Genomic DNA, 18,125 nt, shown 5'->3' with positions numbered 1-18,125 from the left:
CAGCAGTGGGTGTCAAGAATACAACAGTGAACAAATCAGTAAGGACCCTGCCTGCACGGGGCTGAAGAGGGGATAGAGAGGAGAAACAGACAATAACAGGCAGGTGCAGTTAAATTAGTAATTGTGATAAGGGGTGCAAAAAAAAAAATAGAACATTAAAAATTTCAGCAACTCAGGGAACTCTTTCCTAGCAATTTCCAAATGGGATTTCATAACCTCTGTTCATTCCTGTGATTAACAACTTTTAAAGTTAATAACTGCTTACTTTTTATTTAATAGCATTTATGCTTTTTATTCTGTTATTTTCAAGAGTGATAAAGGAAGATGGTCCTCTTTTCTTGTTGTAAGAGCCCTTCAAATATCGGTGACAGCTTCCAAATAAGATTAGTGGATATGCTTAAAACATAATGTATACTATTCATATAGCCTCAGGTTTTTTTTGCTTTAAATTTATATAAAAAATATTGCTGAACTTTTAGAGATGAATGGCCTATACTTTCCCTACAAGGCACTAGCAACAGTTCTGATAAAATCAAAGCATTTTCAGTATTCCTAATCAAACTGATCTAATAGAAGCCCTGAGAAAAAGAGAGCTATTCATCAGTGACAAAACATCACACCAACAACAGCAACAGAAACAGCAAAATAAAAAGACAATCTACAGACTGGAAGGAAATATTTGCACACTGTACATTTTAGAAAGGGTTAATATCCAAACTATCTAAGTAACTCCTATAACTCAATAGCAGAAACCCAAAAAGCCCAACTTAAAAATGAAAAAAAAAAACAACAAACAAAAAAACAAACAAAACTGAATAGACATTGTTCAAAAGACATACAAATGGCCAACATGTATATGAAAAGGTGCTCAACATCACTATTCTTCAGGGAAATGCAAATCAAAACCACAATGAGATATCATCTTATACCTGTTAGGATGACTATTATTTAAAACAAAAACAAAACAAGAGATAGCAAGTACTGGCAAGGATGTAGAGAAAAAAGAACTCTTGTATACTACTGGTGGTAATATAATTAGGTGCAGCCACTATGGAGAATAGTATGGAGGTTTCTGAAAAAATAAAATATAGAACTCCAAAGGATTCAGCAATGCTTTATATACATCCAAAAAAATTGAAATCAGGATCTCAAAGAGATATCTGCTCTCTCATGCTCATTGCAGCATTATTCACAATAAGCAAGACATGAAAGCAATCTAAATGTTCACTGAGAGATTAATGCAAGAAGAAAATGCAGTACACACACACACACACACACACACACACAAGAAAATTATCAGCCTTAGGAAAGAAGGAATTTCTGGCTTAGTAGTAAAATAAGCCAGTCACAGTATATAATAATATATGATGATACCACTTATATGAGAAACATAAAAGAGTCAAACTCATAGAAGCAGAGAGTAGACCAGTGACTACCAAGGGCTGGGAGAAGAGAACATGAAGTGGTATTATTTACAGGACACAAAGTCTCAGTTATACAAGATAAATAAGTCCTAGGGACCTACTACACAGCAGAATGCCGATAGTTAACAATATAGTACACTTTAAGAAATTGCAAGAGGGTAGCTCTTATGTTAAATATTTTTATCATAAAATATTAATAATAATAAATAAAGAAGGCAGGAAGAAACTTTTGTAGGTGATGAACAGGTTTCTGGTATAGATTACAATGATCATTTCACAGTTATTTACCTCCAAACTCATCAAGTTGTGTACATTAAATATGTACAGCTAGCTTGTCAATCATGTCTCAACAAAGTGCTTTAAAAAATATCACACCACCACATGAGAAATAATGCCTTGTGCATGCAAAAATATTAATTACCTGTTTCCTTTTCTGCTGGGCCTAAAACATAAGAAAAGAGAATTTAGGAGAAAAGCAAACTCTACCCTTGTTGCTCATATAATGTAATAGGCCATTTTCTTTCTAACTTAAGTTTGATTTGCTTCTTGGTCTGGTCCTGAGAATAAAACAAAAATACTTTTTTTTTTAAAGAAAAACGTAGAGGGAGAGAGATAATGAAAAAGCATAGAAGTTTTTCTCAACTAATGTGCAAGCATTTTGTTGTTGCTGTTTTTTAAAGAAGACTGCTCGGCATTCCTACCTGAGTGGATTGCTAGGATCCATTTTCCAGAATATTTTTCCGTTAGACCAGAGATATGAGAGAAGTGACTTCAGAAAAGAAAATAGGTAGGAGAGTTTCCTGCTCACTGTCTTTCGGGCTCTACCATAGGCTTTTCTCTAACGCAGACTTGTTTTTATGTGTACAAATAAAAAAAGGTTTTCTATCCACTTAAAATGAATTCTGTGGCTATAAAATACAAACATAAAGTATACTGCATGTATCTTTTCTGTATCCTTGAACAAGGTAATAGACAAAAATATTAACTCAGTTAACAGCAAAATGATTCTTACAGGTTTTTTTGGGTAGGGTACATAACATTTACATAAAACAATAGTGTTTGTTTAAGTTCCCACAACTTTTCTCTTTGCCAGATTTGAAAGGCTTTAATATGTCTATTTTAACATCATCCCTTCCAATCTGTATCAGAATACTCAATACTCCCAAACCATGAAAATTATTTGAATAAGTATTTAAGACTGAAACTCAATGTGCTTATTTTCCACTTTCCCCGAATGATCGAATGTACACTGCTCTTGCTTTAACACAACATGATATCATAATTAATGAAGTTAAACTGGTAACTAAGGAGGTTTCATGTTGTTACTCTTGTGATATAATATTGGTTGCTATAGTGATGAGATGGCTTTTTTGTTAATCACTCAGGAGGTTGGTTATCGCATGCTTGTTAGAAAGCTTGACCATATTTGGAGAGAAGAATAATAACACAAACAATTATCAATATTTTTCCCTATCTGAATTTTGGTAAAACTATCCTAATATCAACTACCTCATAAATTTGTGTATCCTTAAGTATCATTTTATATCAAAAGTTACTAAAGTTTTGTAAAGGATGACTTGCTTTTATTTTCAGGTAAGAAACTTTTATTTTCAGATAAGTATGTAACATTAACTGCAGAATGTTTTCCCTATACTAGTTAATCCTTCACGTATTATTATGTAAGCCAGTTTTATGATAATTTGAGCACAAAACTTGAGGCCTTTCTGTTACTTTTAATGATATAAATTAATGTTGTTAGATAAAACTGTTGTATAAAAGCTGATTTTGTGACTTTGCCACAAATCCAATCTATTTATTTCTAAACATTTAAAAAAATCAGTATCCTTAATGAATAAAGCCTGAAGAAAGAAAAACAAAAAGCACAGTTTTCTCAAGAGATCTAATCTTTCAAATGCATCAATACAATGCAAGCAATTAAAAACCCGAAGGAAGTTCTATGAGTTTATTTCAGCCCTCACAATAATCAACAAGTTTCTTCCTTTTTGAGTGACACTGCAGAACAGAAAGTAAAATTACATAATACTATACTGTTACTGATCAGGAAAAAATCTGATGCCTATAGTTTAAATGTTAGACATACTTACAGTAATGCCAAAAAATGCAACCCATGAAAACACCTTTTGGTTTTTTGAAAACTCAAAATAAGAACAAAGGACAACTTAAGCACGAATCCTGGGTCTTTCATTCAAGCAGAGTCCCAGGAGGCATATTAAAGCAATGAATAGGAAAAAGCTCTTCAGTTCACCAGCTGAGATTTTAATGAGACATTTCCCTTTGCCATGGCACAGGATTGTTCAGGAAAGGAAAGGACTTCTCATAGAAAATTCAGTTAATAGGCATTGTTGGCTCTCACTGCCACTTCCACAATTGCTCACTGCACTGACCTTCTATTTTGGCATATTCTGTGAGTCTAGTGTAATTGATCAAGGCAGCTTTCTCGAGACATTTTCTGACCACTTTCTTCACCTCTTCTGCTGGTATGGGAGTGGCAATATCTTTCATTAAAACCTACCGAGAGGGGAAGTGAAAGGGTGAGGGGGGCAGACAGACAGACAGACAAAAGAAAGAAGATAGATGTTGCATAAAATAAATACTAAAGACAAATTACACAAATTGTCCTCGATCTGACTATTACTAGGAAGGGGAGAGGGGTCCTAGGTATCGTGGTGGGGAGTAATGGGTCTGCACTGCACTTCATAACTGGGGATGTAGTGCTCCAACCTTAGCTCCTCCTAAGCCTAATTTATGCATATCAAAACCTCCCCTAGACCAGGTCATCATTCAGAGTGACTGCCACTTTTCTTCCAGGGACCTACGACACCATTAGAGCAGCTGTTTCAGATCAAGATTACATTTCTTGGAACAAAAAATAAAGTTTGTTTTGGACATCTCTAATTTAAAAGCCTTGAATCTTTTGAGCAATATATTCGAGAACAATAATAAAAATTCTGTTAAGAATAAGCATAATCTTTGAACTCTGAAAAAAAAATCAAGACCTCTAACTAATCTCACTAAACTTTAATGACTGTGATTTGCTGAAATACCAAGGCAGGCTATCAAAGAGGGAGAAGAAAACCTCTTTGCTTTAGTGAAATAAATGCTGATGGAGTATCAAATGTTAAAATACATAAAAACTTTCTATGGTTTTGAAAAAATTGATTATTCTCTGTTGGGCTCCTAAAATGTGTTTTCAGACTTTTTTTTTTTTTTAAAGTTTTAGTATTGGGCAAGGGAAAAATACAATTATGTCCAGGATTCAAAATGTATTTATAAACATTGTTACACTAACTCATAGATAATTTTCTTTAAAACCTTCATAGTAATAAAATTGCTCACATTAAGTTTTAATTACACTATTAGTAAAACTATTTTCTGCATATTTATTTTTTCTTGCTTTGCTTTTATTTAAAATACAAAATATATTGCAGAATGTTAATCTAGAGAAGACAATGCTTTTGTAAGTGCTCTATGTCTTTTATATTGAAAGGAGTACTGAAAGAACATGAAAACATCCATTTCATGCTGTATTATTTCATTCTCCTTTAACTCAGCCTCAGCGCTAAGGACGTTATCATCCCTGACTTATTCAATCATCTAAATATCAGTGACCTTTGATAACAGTTTTTAAAGGCTACTCATTTACAATACTTTAAATATTTTGTTAGGCAAGATTTTCTTTTTTTAAAATAGCAAGCTTTATCATTAAAAAAAATTCCTTCTCTATCAAATTCAGTTATTCTTTAATTAAAACTGCACATTAGGCTTTGCAGCCAGAAAAATTCTTTTGTGCATAGTAAAAAACATACATGCACCATTAAATGTGATTATTACTAAACTTTAATATTAATTTTGTTTCATATGTAGAACCACGAACATTACTATTATACTTCCCATGGTGACAAAGTTTATGTAACAAAAATGGTTGTTAAAATTAGAATGCATATATGTCTCCCAGGTAAAATTTCATATTATCTGGGAACCAGAAACTTACTTTCTGGCAAAGTCAGGTAAAGGGCTAGCAAATGTAAAAAGGGAAATGCCAACCTTGATTTTAGGCTGCCTCCCTTGTTCTTCCAAGGTATCATAGGTTTCAAGAATTCACATACATATTTTGTTTTACTTTTCTATATCAGTGAGTAAAGAGACATAAAAATGAAGGAATGGTCCTTAACATTTCTGTCTCAATTCGGCAGGAGATGTGATTAGTGACTAACTGGAATAAAGGTCCCTGTTCATCCTGCCACCTGTCAATGCAGGGCACGAGGGCATCTCTGCTATTAGTAAGTCTTCCCTGCTGGGGGGAGAAAGGAGGCTCTGCCATGGAAACCATGACACAGAGAAGCTGTAATAGGTACCCACGATGGGATGTTGTTCCAAAAAATAAATCAATACTTAAATATTTTATTTTATCCATAATACCTTAATGAATAGGATGACAGAAACACTTTGAAAAATCTGAGTTATGTGCAGCTTTCAGTATTATAAAAATTCCAATAAAACGTAATTACTACAATCATATTTCTATCACACAATGCACAATAATCAGGGATAAGACAGGGATATAAAAGTAAAATAAATCTGTAATCCTAAGATCTCATTTTAATCATCAGTCCTAGCCCTCATCTCCCAAGTTCTTAAAACACTGAAATGGAGATGTAATATTTGAATAATGTCTTCTCTCTTTGCTTTTTAAAAGAGATGCTAATAAACAATATAGTATCTAAAATTAATTCGGCAGAAAGTGGACAAGAGCAAGTGCTAGAAGTCAATAAATCAGGATCATGATAATCAAATTATGAGCTACAGATGAGTCTAGAAATTTGTTTTAATTCTGGTAAGAAATAGGAGTTGACGACATTAACTGTTAACATCTAACAAGTATACTAATAAATTTATAGGCAGATGAAAAAATACTGCTCTTTCAAACCTCAATTGTGATAAAAATAGAAATAGAGAATATATTTTCTTTAAAAAATGACTTTTCCACCTGGATTTAAAATCTTGTTTGCTGGTTATTTTGGAGGGGAGAAAGAGATTTCTATAATGTGTAAATTAATTCAAGGTAACACACACATTGGAGTAATAGAAATTCTGAGATGAATGCTGAATGAAAGAAATGATATGTTTGTGAATGGTAAATGATAAACTTGTTGGCATGAGGACTATGACAGGTACTAGAAGTATAAATAAAGTTGGAGGATAATGAAAGACAACTGTGAAGTCCAAAAAGCAAGAAAAAAGAATATTTCATGATGGAAATAAAGAGGTAGGAAAAATTAATACTACCAAAACATGCCATAATTTGAAGATAGGATGGCACTGTTCAGAAAGGCTTCAGGCTTCAGAAAGGCTTAAGGGAGAAAGAAGTGCTACAGACAGAATCTGAATATAGTAAGAAAAGGTGAGAAACCATGAAATATGATGGAATCAGTAGAGTATAGGCTAATGGGTTCTGTCTCCCTAGTTCAATAACTAAAGTACACAGCAACTGAGAATGCAAATAGTATTTATAAAGTAATGTTCAAACATACCCTTTCAAGTAATGAAAGTGTAGCTTTTAGAGCACCTTCAGGTCGTCCAAAGGGAAAACAGTATCTTTAAAAACAAAAGAAAGAACAATAGTCAAACACTTAATACCCAAGACTGCAAAATAATTATTGCTTATATTACTTGGCATTAATGGAGAACCATGAAACAAACTGAAAATATTTTAGCATCAACTCATCCAGGGAAATTTTAACTGTTCAAAGTTTTAACTGTTCAAATCCTAACCCTAGGATTTCAATGATTTAAACAATAAAGGCATAAGCTGTGATGAAAAAGATTCTGTATGTTTTGATGATACATGTTTTAAACGAATACAGTAAAGAAAAGAATCTCAAGGGTCATGACTAAAGCGATAATATGCATTCTCCAATAATTTCCTGTTTAAGAATTGTTATTCAAGTTCTAAGAGAAAATGAACTTTCTCCCCCATTTTCTCCTACGGCTATGTGTGCCTTAGGGTGGGCACATACACCACATACCCACAAAGGGAAGATTCCAGTTCTTCCCTTTGCTGACATTTTCCTGTCTACCATGGTGTCTAACTTTTCCATCTCTGCATACAATACACATATACCCTCTGCAGTTCTTTTGTCTACAGCCATTTGTCCCAGGTATTCCTATTGCACACGAACAAATGGAGGGCAGGTCATGGGGATGTTCTGAAAGCAATGCCAGACAGGCTGGAGAGTGAGTGGGCTGCTCAGAATTTCATTGCCACATGATGGTAACAGGTTTATTGCTCTTTACCAGGGCATCCTGCTTCGGGTCAATTTCCACTGAAACAATACTGAATGTCAGGGCCGTTTCATCTTTTTGGAGCTCCTTGCTTTGTTGAACAAGATTCAGCAAAGCCCCCTCTCCCAGGACTGCTGTTACCATCCCAGGATCAAGTGCTATAGGTAGCTGGGCTGTCTTTAAGATGCCACCTTGCTCTGACTTAGAAATCTGCAAACTAATAACTTGGAAAGATGTTTACGCATCTCCACGTCCTCTTGCATAATTCAGGAACTTAGTGGACATATTTTCTCAGATATAATTAATAATAAAATTATGTTTCTCACACTGTAATTTAAACATATTTCCCTCAAAAGCACGTTACATTTAACTTGTTTTATAGAACTAATTTTTAAAGAAAAAAGAGACTGATTTCTCCTTTTAAAACAAAAGCAGTTTAATTTATATTAGGATTGAATTTTATATTCATGAAACTTTCATTAGTTTCACACAGATGCAAATAAATGTTATATAAATCCAGTCACTCAAGTTTTATTTAACAGAATATTTCATTTATCATTTTATTTACTGCTAAAAAATGTTCTTTCTTAATCTTGCTGCTATGTGCTCTGCTACTCTACACCCACAGGCACAAAAAAAGTCATAACCAATTTATTTTGATAGTTTCTCCTGTGCAGTGATGCTTTTAAGAGCATTAGCAAATTAGCAAAGTACCTTTAATCATTTTGTATACTATAAACCTTAATCCACGTTTAAATAAAACACAAATTGAGTTCTTGTAGTCCCCTCCCCCTGCTTAATCTTTTCAGGGTATTTGCATAATCCATCCATTGTCTTTCCTATTGTTTATTTCCATTAACCTGTGGGTGACACATTTTATGAATGGAATGTTACTGATCCCCAGATTACATTTAGCATTTCAGGGCTCTGAGGTCCCACTGGGTATGTTCTAAATTAGCATTAGCTGCCCATGATGTGTAAATAATTCAACACATTTACAGAGTACAAGTAATCCTGAATCAATAAAGTACAGAAAATAACTGCACAGAAGCTTAATTAATCTTTACAAAACAAGTTTTAAAAGAAGAGAATCATTTTGTTCTTCCTTTCAGGCTAAATATTTTGGGTTTTTACTATTCTGGCAGCTCTATAACAGCAACGCAAAGTGGAAAACATTCAATTAGTAAATAAAATTCAGCCACATTTTATACATAACATGAATAAACTGAAGTCACCCTTATTCGTGCTTTGGTAAATTAATTGTACAGATAAATAAACTAGCACAGATTTGTCTTATAATTAAGCCCTTTTTTTTCTACCTATTTTTAAATACAGTATTTTTTTTTTTCACTGAAGTGATATATGCACATAGTTTAAAGAGGAAACTTCTATGTTTTTTTAAATGAAAACCAGAAATCCTTTATGTCAGTTCCAGTTTCTGCTTTCTATAAAACAAGCAAACAAACAAACAAACAAACAAAAAAAACAACAACAACAAATGCTGTCAACGTTTAGCTGGTTCTTTGGTATTTAAACCTTATATCCCCCAGTTATACATTAATATTTTTACTTCTTAATTTTTCCATTTTAAATATTATCTTACTAACTTTCCACTATGGAAGAGAAGTACATAGCTTTTATTTGTTTCGGGAACTGTATATATTTAAAATATATAGTTAAGTTTTGACATATATATATACTTGTGAAAGTATCATTATAATCATGTTAATTCACAGCCTACAAGTGTTCTGCTGAGACCACAGGCAACTACTCATTTCCTTGCTATAATTTGGATTAGTTTGTATGTCTAGAATTTTATGTAAGAGGAAATATACAGTATTTACTTTTGTGAGTCTGATTTCTTTCACTTGGCATAGGTATTTTGATATTTATTCATGCTGTTGTACATATCAAGAGTTCATTCCTTTTTACTGGTGGATAGTATTCTATTGCATGGAATACACTGCATATCTATTCCTTGCTGATGGTCATTTGGCTTTCATAGTTTGGTTACTATGAATAATGTTGGTATGAACAATCATATAAAAGTCTGTGTGTGGACACATGCTTCCATTTCTCTTGAGAAAATACCTAGGAATGGAATGGCTGGATCATATCATAAGTGTTTAATATTTTTTTAATGATACTCTTTTATTAAGGAAAATAAAAGCTATATAGTCTCAAGCAAATGAATAAACATATATAAATGCTTGTTTATTGAATGGTTACTCTGTGCCAGAAATTCAGATCAATAAACTGAGGCTTAGAATGGTTGAAAACGTTTAAAGGTACCCGGCTTTTAAGTGTTTAAAATTTTAAGAATCTGCCAAACGATTTTTCAAAGTAGGTTCTATCACTTTATAGTCCCATCAATAGCATATAAGAGTTCCAGTTTCTCTCCAACTGTGTCAACACTTGATATGTTCAGTTTTTGTTTTGTTTTGAATTTTAACTATACCAGTAGATATGCAGTGGTACCTAACTGTGGTTTCAAATTGTAATTCCCTATTGAATAATGATGCAGAGCATCTTCCATATGCCTTTTTGCTACAATACTCCTTTGGTGAAATATCTGTTAAAACGATTTTTTAAATAGGGTTAATTTTTTAGAATTAAATTTTAAAAGTTTTATATATTCTGAATAAAAGTTTACCGTGGGATATGCACTGTCTAAATATTTTCTCCCACTCTATGACTTATCTTTTTATTCTAACAATGTCTTTGGAAAATCAAAAGTTCTCAATTTTGAGGAAGTTCAAGGCAACAATTTTTCATGAGTTATGATTCTAATTTATTTAAGATTCTTTGCCTAGCCCAAAGACACAGATTTTTCTCCCAAGTTTTCTAGGTCTACCTATTTCGAGTTAACTTTTGTATTATGGGTGAGGTATGGATTGAGATCAATCGTTTTCATTGGAATATCCAATAGTTCCAGTACCATCCGTCAGAAAAAAGTATACTTTGCAAATTGCCCTTGCACATTCACTGAAAATCAACAGACCATATATGTGTGTGAGTCTACTTCTGGACTTTCAATAGCATACTATCTTGATTACTGTAGCATTATAAATATTGAAATCAGTGTTAACATTCCAATGTTATCCTTTTTAAAAGTTATTTTGGGTCTGTCATGGTGTAATCCCAGCACTTTGGGAGGCTGAAGTGGGTGGATCACCTGAGATCAGGAGTTAAGAACCAGCCTGGCCAACACAGTGTACTAAAAATACAAAAAATTAGCCAGACATGGTGGTGGGCGCCTGTAATCCCAACTATTTGGGAGGCTGAAACAGGAGAACTGCTTGAACCCTGGAGGTAGAGGTTGTGGTGAGCTAAGATCATGCCACTGCACTCCAGTATGGGCAACAAAAGTGAAACTCCATCTCAAAAAAAAAATATTTTGACTACAGTAAATACTTGGCATTTACATGTAATTCCTAGTATCAAGTTAATTTCTAAAAAAAAAAAAAAAAAAAAAAAATCATACTGGGATTTTGACTGAAATAGCCTTGGACCCATAGGTCAATTTAGAGAGAATTGACAATAATATTGAGTCTTCTGACCCATAAAATATAGTATCTCTCCCTCTATTTAGGTTTTCTTTAATTTTTTTCAGCAATAGTTTTAACTATTCAGTGTACAGGTTTTATATATCTTTCATCAGGTTGATCCTGAAGTATTTCATATTTTTGTTGCTATTATATATATTATTTAATTTCAATTTCTGATTGCTGTCAGTATAGAGAAATAAATTAATATTTATGTATTTGTCAGAGGGTGTGGTGGTTCATGCCTGTAATCCCAGTATTTTGGGAGGCCCAGGCAGGAGGATCTCTTGAGCCCAAGAATTTAAGAGTAGCCCTGGGCAACATAGGGAATCCCATCTCTGTAAAAGAAAATATTATCTGTGCATGGTAGTATGTACCTGTGGTCCCAGCTACTTGGGATGCTGAGGTGGGAGGATCACTTGAGCCTGGGAGGTTGAGGCTGCAGTGAGCAGTGATCACACCACTCCATTGCAGTCCTGAGACAGGGCAACAGAGTAAGACCATGTTTCAAAAAAATTAATCTAGGATTTTGCAACTTCAATATTAGGGTAGAATTTTTTAGATTCCATAAGATTTTTCTACTCAGATAATCATGTTACCTACAAATAAAGATAGTTTTGATTCTTCTTTCCAATTTGGATGACTTTAAAAAATCAATTTTTTTTCAGAATCAATGCACTGGCTAGACCATTGGTATAATTTTGAACAGAAGTAGTAACAGCAGATATTCTTGCCTTGTTTTTGATCTTAGGTAGAAAACATTCAGTCTTTTACTATTAAGTATATTAGCTGTAGGTCTATCATACATGCCCTTAACTGGTTCTATACATAATAATAATCCTTCTAATATCTTTGTTTACTAATTCTATATTCTGTGTCTTCTCAGTTTTGTTTGGTTGGCTTTTTAATCCTCTTCACTGATGATATTTTACTATTTTTCTGTATACTTAAAATTTTGACTAGATGCTGGACATGGTGAATTTTATCTTGTTGATGTCTAGATATTTTTGTATTCTTTAAATATGCTTGATCTCTGTATTTAGGAATGCACTTAAATTACCTGAAAACAGTTTGATCTATTTGAATCTTGATTTTAATCTCCATTAGGTGATATCAGGGTCATGTTTATTTTAGGGCTAATTTTTTTCCCATTGCTGAAGCAAAACCTAATGAGTACTCTATATATTATAGTACGCTACAGATACCCATGAGTTGGTTTTCCTCTCTGGGTAATGAAAACTGGAACTACTCTTGGTTCTTTGTTAGCATTGGAGATTTTCCCCATAATCTTTTTCTGTGGTTTTTTTTTTTTTTTTTTTTTTTTTTTTTTGCCAGACTTTGGATAGTTTCCACACATATATGCAATGATCAGTACTTAACCGGAGACTCCAGGGAACCATTTACAAATACCTGTAGCTCTCTCCTCTCTCTCTTTTAGAACTCTGGCCTGAAAACTCTGGCTGCCTTGGCCTCCCTGGAATTCTAGCTCTGCCTCTTCAAGTCAGTGAGTCCACTAAGTTCTACCTAGGTTCCTCCTTTCTGTGTCATGGCCTGGAAATGCTATTCTGGCAGTAAGCTGGTCCAACTAAAGGGCTTATTTAATTTATTTTCCATTTCTCAGGAATCACTTTCACTGCTTTATGTTTAATGTCTTGAAAATATTTTCCCACTTCTGGGGACTTTTTACATTGTTTCTGGTGGGAGGGCAAACGTAATCCCCTACTGCTCCATCTTGGACATAAGTAGCTCCCTGTTTTTTTTTGTTTGTTTGTTTGTTGTTTGTTTGTTTTTTACCACATTCCCTCTCTATAAACAAAATTCCTATCCCTTCCTTACTTCTAACATAGTGACATCATTTTGCAGGAGTTAGATCTAAATTCAGTATCTACATTACATTAGTTATGAGAAAGTCCTAGACAACTGAGACACAGTATTTTCTATGATTACTTTCTATACCTTGCTCAGTAGTTTGGTCATAATTCATACTTATATTTGCTTTTGATGTCCTCTCTTTATATACTTAATCTAATATAAGGCCAAATTCTAGTAATTAGTATAATACAATTAATATAAACTCCAAACTCTATTCCAAATGGGCAAATCTCTTAATATGTCCAAATATGTTTTATTAATTTAATCTACTTTGAAGCATTTTCTGTCATGCTTTAGTCAGAAATGGTTGCTCTCTATAATCAACTGTCACTTTGAGGGTCTCATTAACCATCACTCCAGTGATTCCTCTCTCTGTCATGTTGATTTCTTGTTTTGGGGATCTTTTTTTTTTTTTTTTGAGACACAGTCTCACTCCATCACTCAGGCTGGAGTGCAGGCAGGCAATCTCAGTTCACTGCAGTCTCTGCCTCCTAGGTCCAAGTGATTCTCATACCTCTGCCTCCCAAGTAACTGGGACTATAGGCGCGCATCACTATGACCATCTAATTTTGTATTTTTAGTAGAAATGGGGTTTTGCCATGTTGCCAAGCTGGTCTCAAATTCCTGACCTCCAGTAAGCCACCCACCTCAGCCTCCCAAAGTGTTGGGATTACAGGTGTGAGTCACCAAACCCGGCCAGTTTCAGGGATCTTAGATCCTCTTTGTTTCATCCTGCTTTTGGTAAGTTCTACAATTCACCAAAGGGAATAAAGAAGGCACATTTTTTGAGTGTATGTCTGAAAATATCATTATTCTACCATTGCTCTTAATAGAAACTATTTTATTATAGAATTCTAGTTAGGAAATTACTGTTTCTCAGAATTACGGTATCACTGTTTTCCAGGTATCAGTATTGTTCCTCACATCAAAATGAAAGTTGAAGAAAAGGATCTTTTAAAGTTTTGTTCACTGTCTGACACATAGTAGGTACTCAATAAATACTTGCAGAATAAATCAACACTGAGTGAGAAGTCATTCTAATTCATTGTATAAAATCTGGTTTCTCTTTTTGGAAGATTTTAGGATTTTAAGTTTCTGAAAAATTGTGAAAATGTACCCTGATGTGCATATATGTTAATCCATTGTGCTGGGTACTCAATAGGCTCTTTTTTCTTTTTTTTTTTTTTTTTTTTTAATTGAGACGGAGTTTCGCTCTTGTTACCCAGGCTGGAGTGCAATGGCGCGATCTCGGCTCACCGCAACCTCCGCCTCCTGGGTTCAGGCAATTCTCCTGCCTCAGCCTCCTGAGTAGCTGGGATTACAGGCACACGCCACCATGCCCAGCTAATTTTTTTGTAGTTTTAGTAGAGATGGGGTTTCACCATGTTGACCAGGATGGTCTCGATCTCTTGACCTCGTGATCCACCCGCCTCGGCCTCCCAAAGTGCTGGGATTACAGGCTTGAGCCACCGAGCCCGGCTCAATAGGCTCTTTTAATCTAAAAACTTACCTCTTTTAATTCTGGAAATTTTTGAATAATTTTATTGACAATTTCCTACCTTCAGCCTTATTTCTGGAATTCCTATTATTCATGATGATGAAACTCATAGGCAGACATTTTTTTCTTATCGTTGTGCTTCTACTTTCCTGTTTTTCAGCCCCGGTCTACTTTTTGGGAGGTTTGTTAACCTAATCTTTCACTAATGTGGATTTGTATGCTGCATATGCAGCATTTGCATAAAATTTTTGAAGTGCTCTTGTTTTCTGAGTTTTCTTTTTCTGTTTTAGTAACATCTTGTTTTTGTTTTATAAATGCACTTGTATTTTCAAAATTATCTAAGGATATTAGTAATACATTTTCCTCTGATTTTCTTCTCCTCATACTATCTTTATCTTTCCAAATTGCTTTTTCTTTTTGTATTTACTTGTGTTAGGCTATTTTATATTGATTTTTTTTTCTTCAATGTCTGATATCTGGGCTACATGATGATTTTCAAAAGTATGGTATTACTGAATGGAAGCTACATGCCTTTTAGTAGCACACGTAGACCATAGTTTTTGCAGAAAGGAAATCTGGCTGGGTTGTTATACTGGGAATTCTTTGTTGTCCATAGCTTTAGTTCTTTTCTCTTGGGCTAGTCAGAGACACAGAGGAAAACACTTGCAATATGCCTGGAAAGTATAAGCCTGTGTGCCACCATTTGAGATCAAGTGTGTTAGTTGGGAGAGGTCTATGATTTTCAAATTTCAGAATAAGCAATTATTTAATGTTTCTACCTTCAACTGTACCTGATGTTTCCTCCCCTCCTCTAATCCAATCCAGGCAACATCGAATTTTACCTTCTCCAGAGGCTTCATTAACAGTATCATACACCATCCTTCACTCTTACTTTTTTTTTTTTTTTCCTTGAAACAGGGTCTCACTCTATCACTCAGGCTAGAGTGCAGTGGTGAGATCATGATTCACCACAGCCTTGACCTCCAGGCTTAAGTGATCCTCCCACCTCAGCCTTCCAGGTAGCTGGGACTACAGGCATGTGACACACCTGGCTAATATTTTGGTAGGGATAGTATTTTGTCATATTGCCAAGGCTAGTCTTGAACTCCTGGGCTTAAATGATCCACCTACCTTGGCCTCCCAAAGTGATGGGATTACAAGTGTGAGCCACTGGGCTTGGCCACTCTTACTTTCTTGTGGGGTTTGATACTAGATGGGGTAATTCCTAAACATTTTGGTGGTTATGTGATATAAATCAGATTGCTTATCTGATTTCACATAGTCAGTTTATGACTTATTTTTTTTTTCCTGGATGGCTAGATTGGATACCAATCATCCTTCTGACTTTCTATTTTCTTTTCAGATTTTGTCTTTGCCATTTTCTCCTCTTACTCGTGCTGTCCTGTGGGTTTATACCTTCTTGAAAAATACTGTTCTATTTTAGCTAGGTTCTATGAGGACACTGAGCTAGACATGTGCTCAATCTCCCATCTTTAATCAGAAGTTCCTCATGAATGGTTTAGTTTGCCCTATTTTGCCTGTTTTTGAAAACCATTTCTAGAATACAGTTGGGCCTAAATAAATTCCTATACAAAAGTTATTAATGGTAATATTTTTACTTCTTTAGGGTAAATTCTAAATAATTTTTTTTTCTAAATTTTAACATTAAGTGGCTAAGGAGGGTAATTTGGCAGAATATGAGTTCTAAGAGACAATTTTAATATGTTGTTTTCTAGTTGCCTATATGGTCAGTTAAATTTCTACTTCATTTTATTTCCATTTCCTCTTAGTCTTTTATAGACTTGGGAAAGATAAAATTGGTAAAAATTTTTACAAACTCTACGAACATCAAAAAAGAAAAATGTCAGCCCAAAATGTCTATGCCGGTTAATCTCAATTCTAGTCCTCAGTACATTAAAGACATAAAACGAAAGGGATTTTTACTAGTCTGTTCTCACAATGCTATAAGGAAATATCCAAGACTGGGTAATTTATTTAAAAAGAAGAGGTTTAACTGACTCACAGTTCCACATGGCTGGGGAGGCCTCGGGGAACTGAAAGTCATGGAAGAAGGCACCTCTTCACAGGGTGGAAGGAGAGGGAATGAGTGCAAGCAGAGGAAATAGCAGATGCCAATAGAACCATCAGCTCTCATAAGACTCATTCATTATCAGGAGAACAACAAGGAGGAAACCTCCCCCATGGTACAATTACCTTCACCTGGTCCTGCCCTTGACACGTGAAGATTATTACAATTCAAGGTGAGATTGGGGTTGGGACACAGAGCCAAACCATATCAGGATTGTAAAGTACATAGTTAGAGAAATTATCCAAAGATGATGTGCATATAAGAGATATAGAGAAACAAAACTTTAAGAGAGGAAATGAGGCTGGGCGCGGTGGCTCTTGCCTGTAATCCCAGCACTTTGGGAGGCCGAGGCGAGTGGATCATGAGGTCAAGAGATCGAGACCATCTTGGTCAACATAGTGAAACCCCGTCTCTACTAAAAATACAAAAAATTGGCTGGACATGGTGGCGCGTGCCTGTAATCCCAGCTACTCAGGAGGCTGAGGCAGGAGAATTGCCTGAACCCAGGAGGCGGAGGTTGCGGTAAGCCGAGATCGCGCCATTGCACTCCAGCCTGGACAACAAGAGCGAAACTCCATCTCAAAAAAAAAGGAGAAATGAAACTGAAATGATACCAACACAAAATGAATATAATAAATGATTTGGACATTACTGTCCACTACTATGTAGTTGTAGTTTTTGGGTGGCAGTATGGGGGATTGAAATCCCCTGGTGCATGGTTCTGATTAGTCAGACTCAATATAGCAATCTCATGTCAATGTCAGTGACTGATTGAGGCATCCAATGTATAGAATTCCTCTGGCCACTGGTTTTGGTTCAAAACCAGGTTCATGAGATACAAATAATAGTTTGCTAGGATCTTCCAAGGATGATCTTAAAACTACAGAAAAATACAGCTTCTGTAATTTCCTTTGAACACTGACATGTATGAATGAGAAGCCAAGAAATTCTGTAGGCTTAATGGCAAAGGAGTGAGATAAAGAGAAAAAAATAAAAATATTATGTAATCTTGCTACCAGTCTGGGGATGAAGCTATCCAATAAAAGAGAATAGCAATGTGAGAATCACAAAGAAAGAGAGCTATGGCTTCTGAAACCTTGTCTTAAAGCTTGCCTGCTGGAGACCTGCATGCAAGTGAGCATATAAATTTATTTATTGTTTAAACCTGTTTGAGGTAGAATTTCTATTCCTTGCAGTTCAAATCATTAATATAATAATAGAGGTTTATTCAGTTACTAATATAAGTATCTAATTGAATGATGGCTGGGTCTCAATGGTAGCAAAAAAGAGAAAAATTACACTGATTTTCACTGAAAGACACATAAAATACATTTAAAGGATTCTATACAACCTAGAAGACAACACTTTTTCCTTTTTATTTATTTATTAATTTA

General features: G+C 34.6%; 1 protein-coding gene across 9 annotated transcripts in view; it reads right to left on the bottom strand.

Annotated features, from left to right (window-relative positions):
- The window catches only part of CADPS2 (calcium dependent secretion activator 2), a 577,926-nt gene that overhangs the window by 131,570 nt on the left and 428,231 nt on the right, over positions 1–18,125 (bottom strand). For 5 of the 9 annotated variants that reach the window (XM_074379141.1, XM_039472830.2, XM_074379142.1 and 2 more), the window contains exons 15-17: positions 6,977–7,040; positions 3,830–3,953; positions 1,846–1,866 (exon numbers count right to left, since the gene is read on the bottom strand). In XM_074379141.1, coding sequence (XP_074235242.1) covers positions 1,846–1,866; positions 3,830–3,953; positions 6,977–7,040 — 209 coding nt within the window. The remainder of the gene's footprint in view (positions 1–1,845; positions 1,867–3,829; positions 3,954–6,976; positions 7,041–18,125) is intronic. The other 4 variants (XM_074379140.1, XM_010343653.3, XM_010343660.3 and 1 more) reach the window with 1 other exon arrangement.

Source organism: Saimiri boliviensis, chromosome 10 (assembly GCF_048565385.1).
Source record: "Saimiri boliviensis isolate mSaiBol1 chromosome 10, mSaiBol1.pri, whole genome shotgun sequence".
Classification (NCBI taxonomy): Eukaryota; Metazoa; Chordata; class Mammalia; order Primates; family Cebidae; genus Saimiri; species Saimiri boliviensis.
The sequence above is the reverse complement of the archived record's forward strand: the minus strand, read 5'-3'. Positions and strand labels throughout refer to the sequence as shown.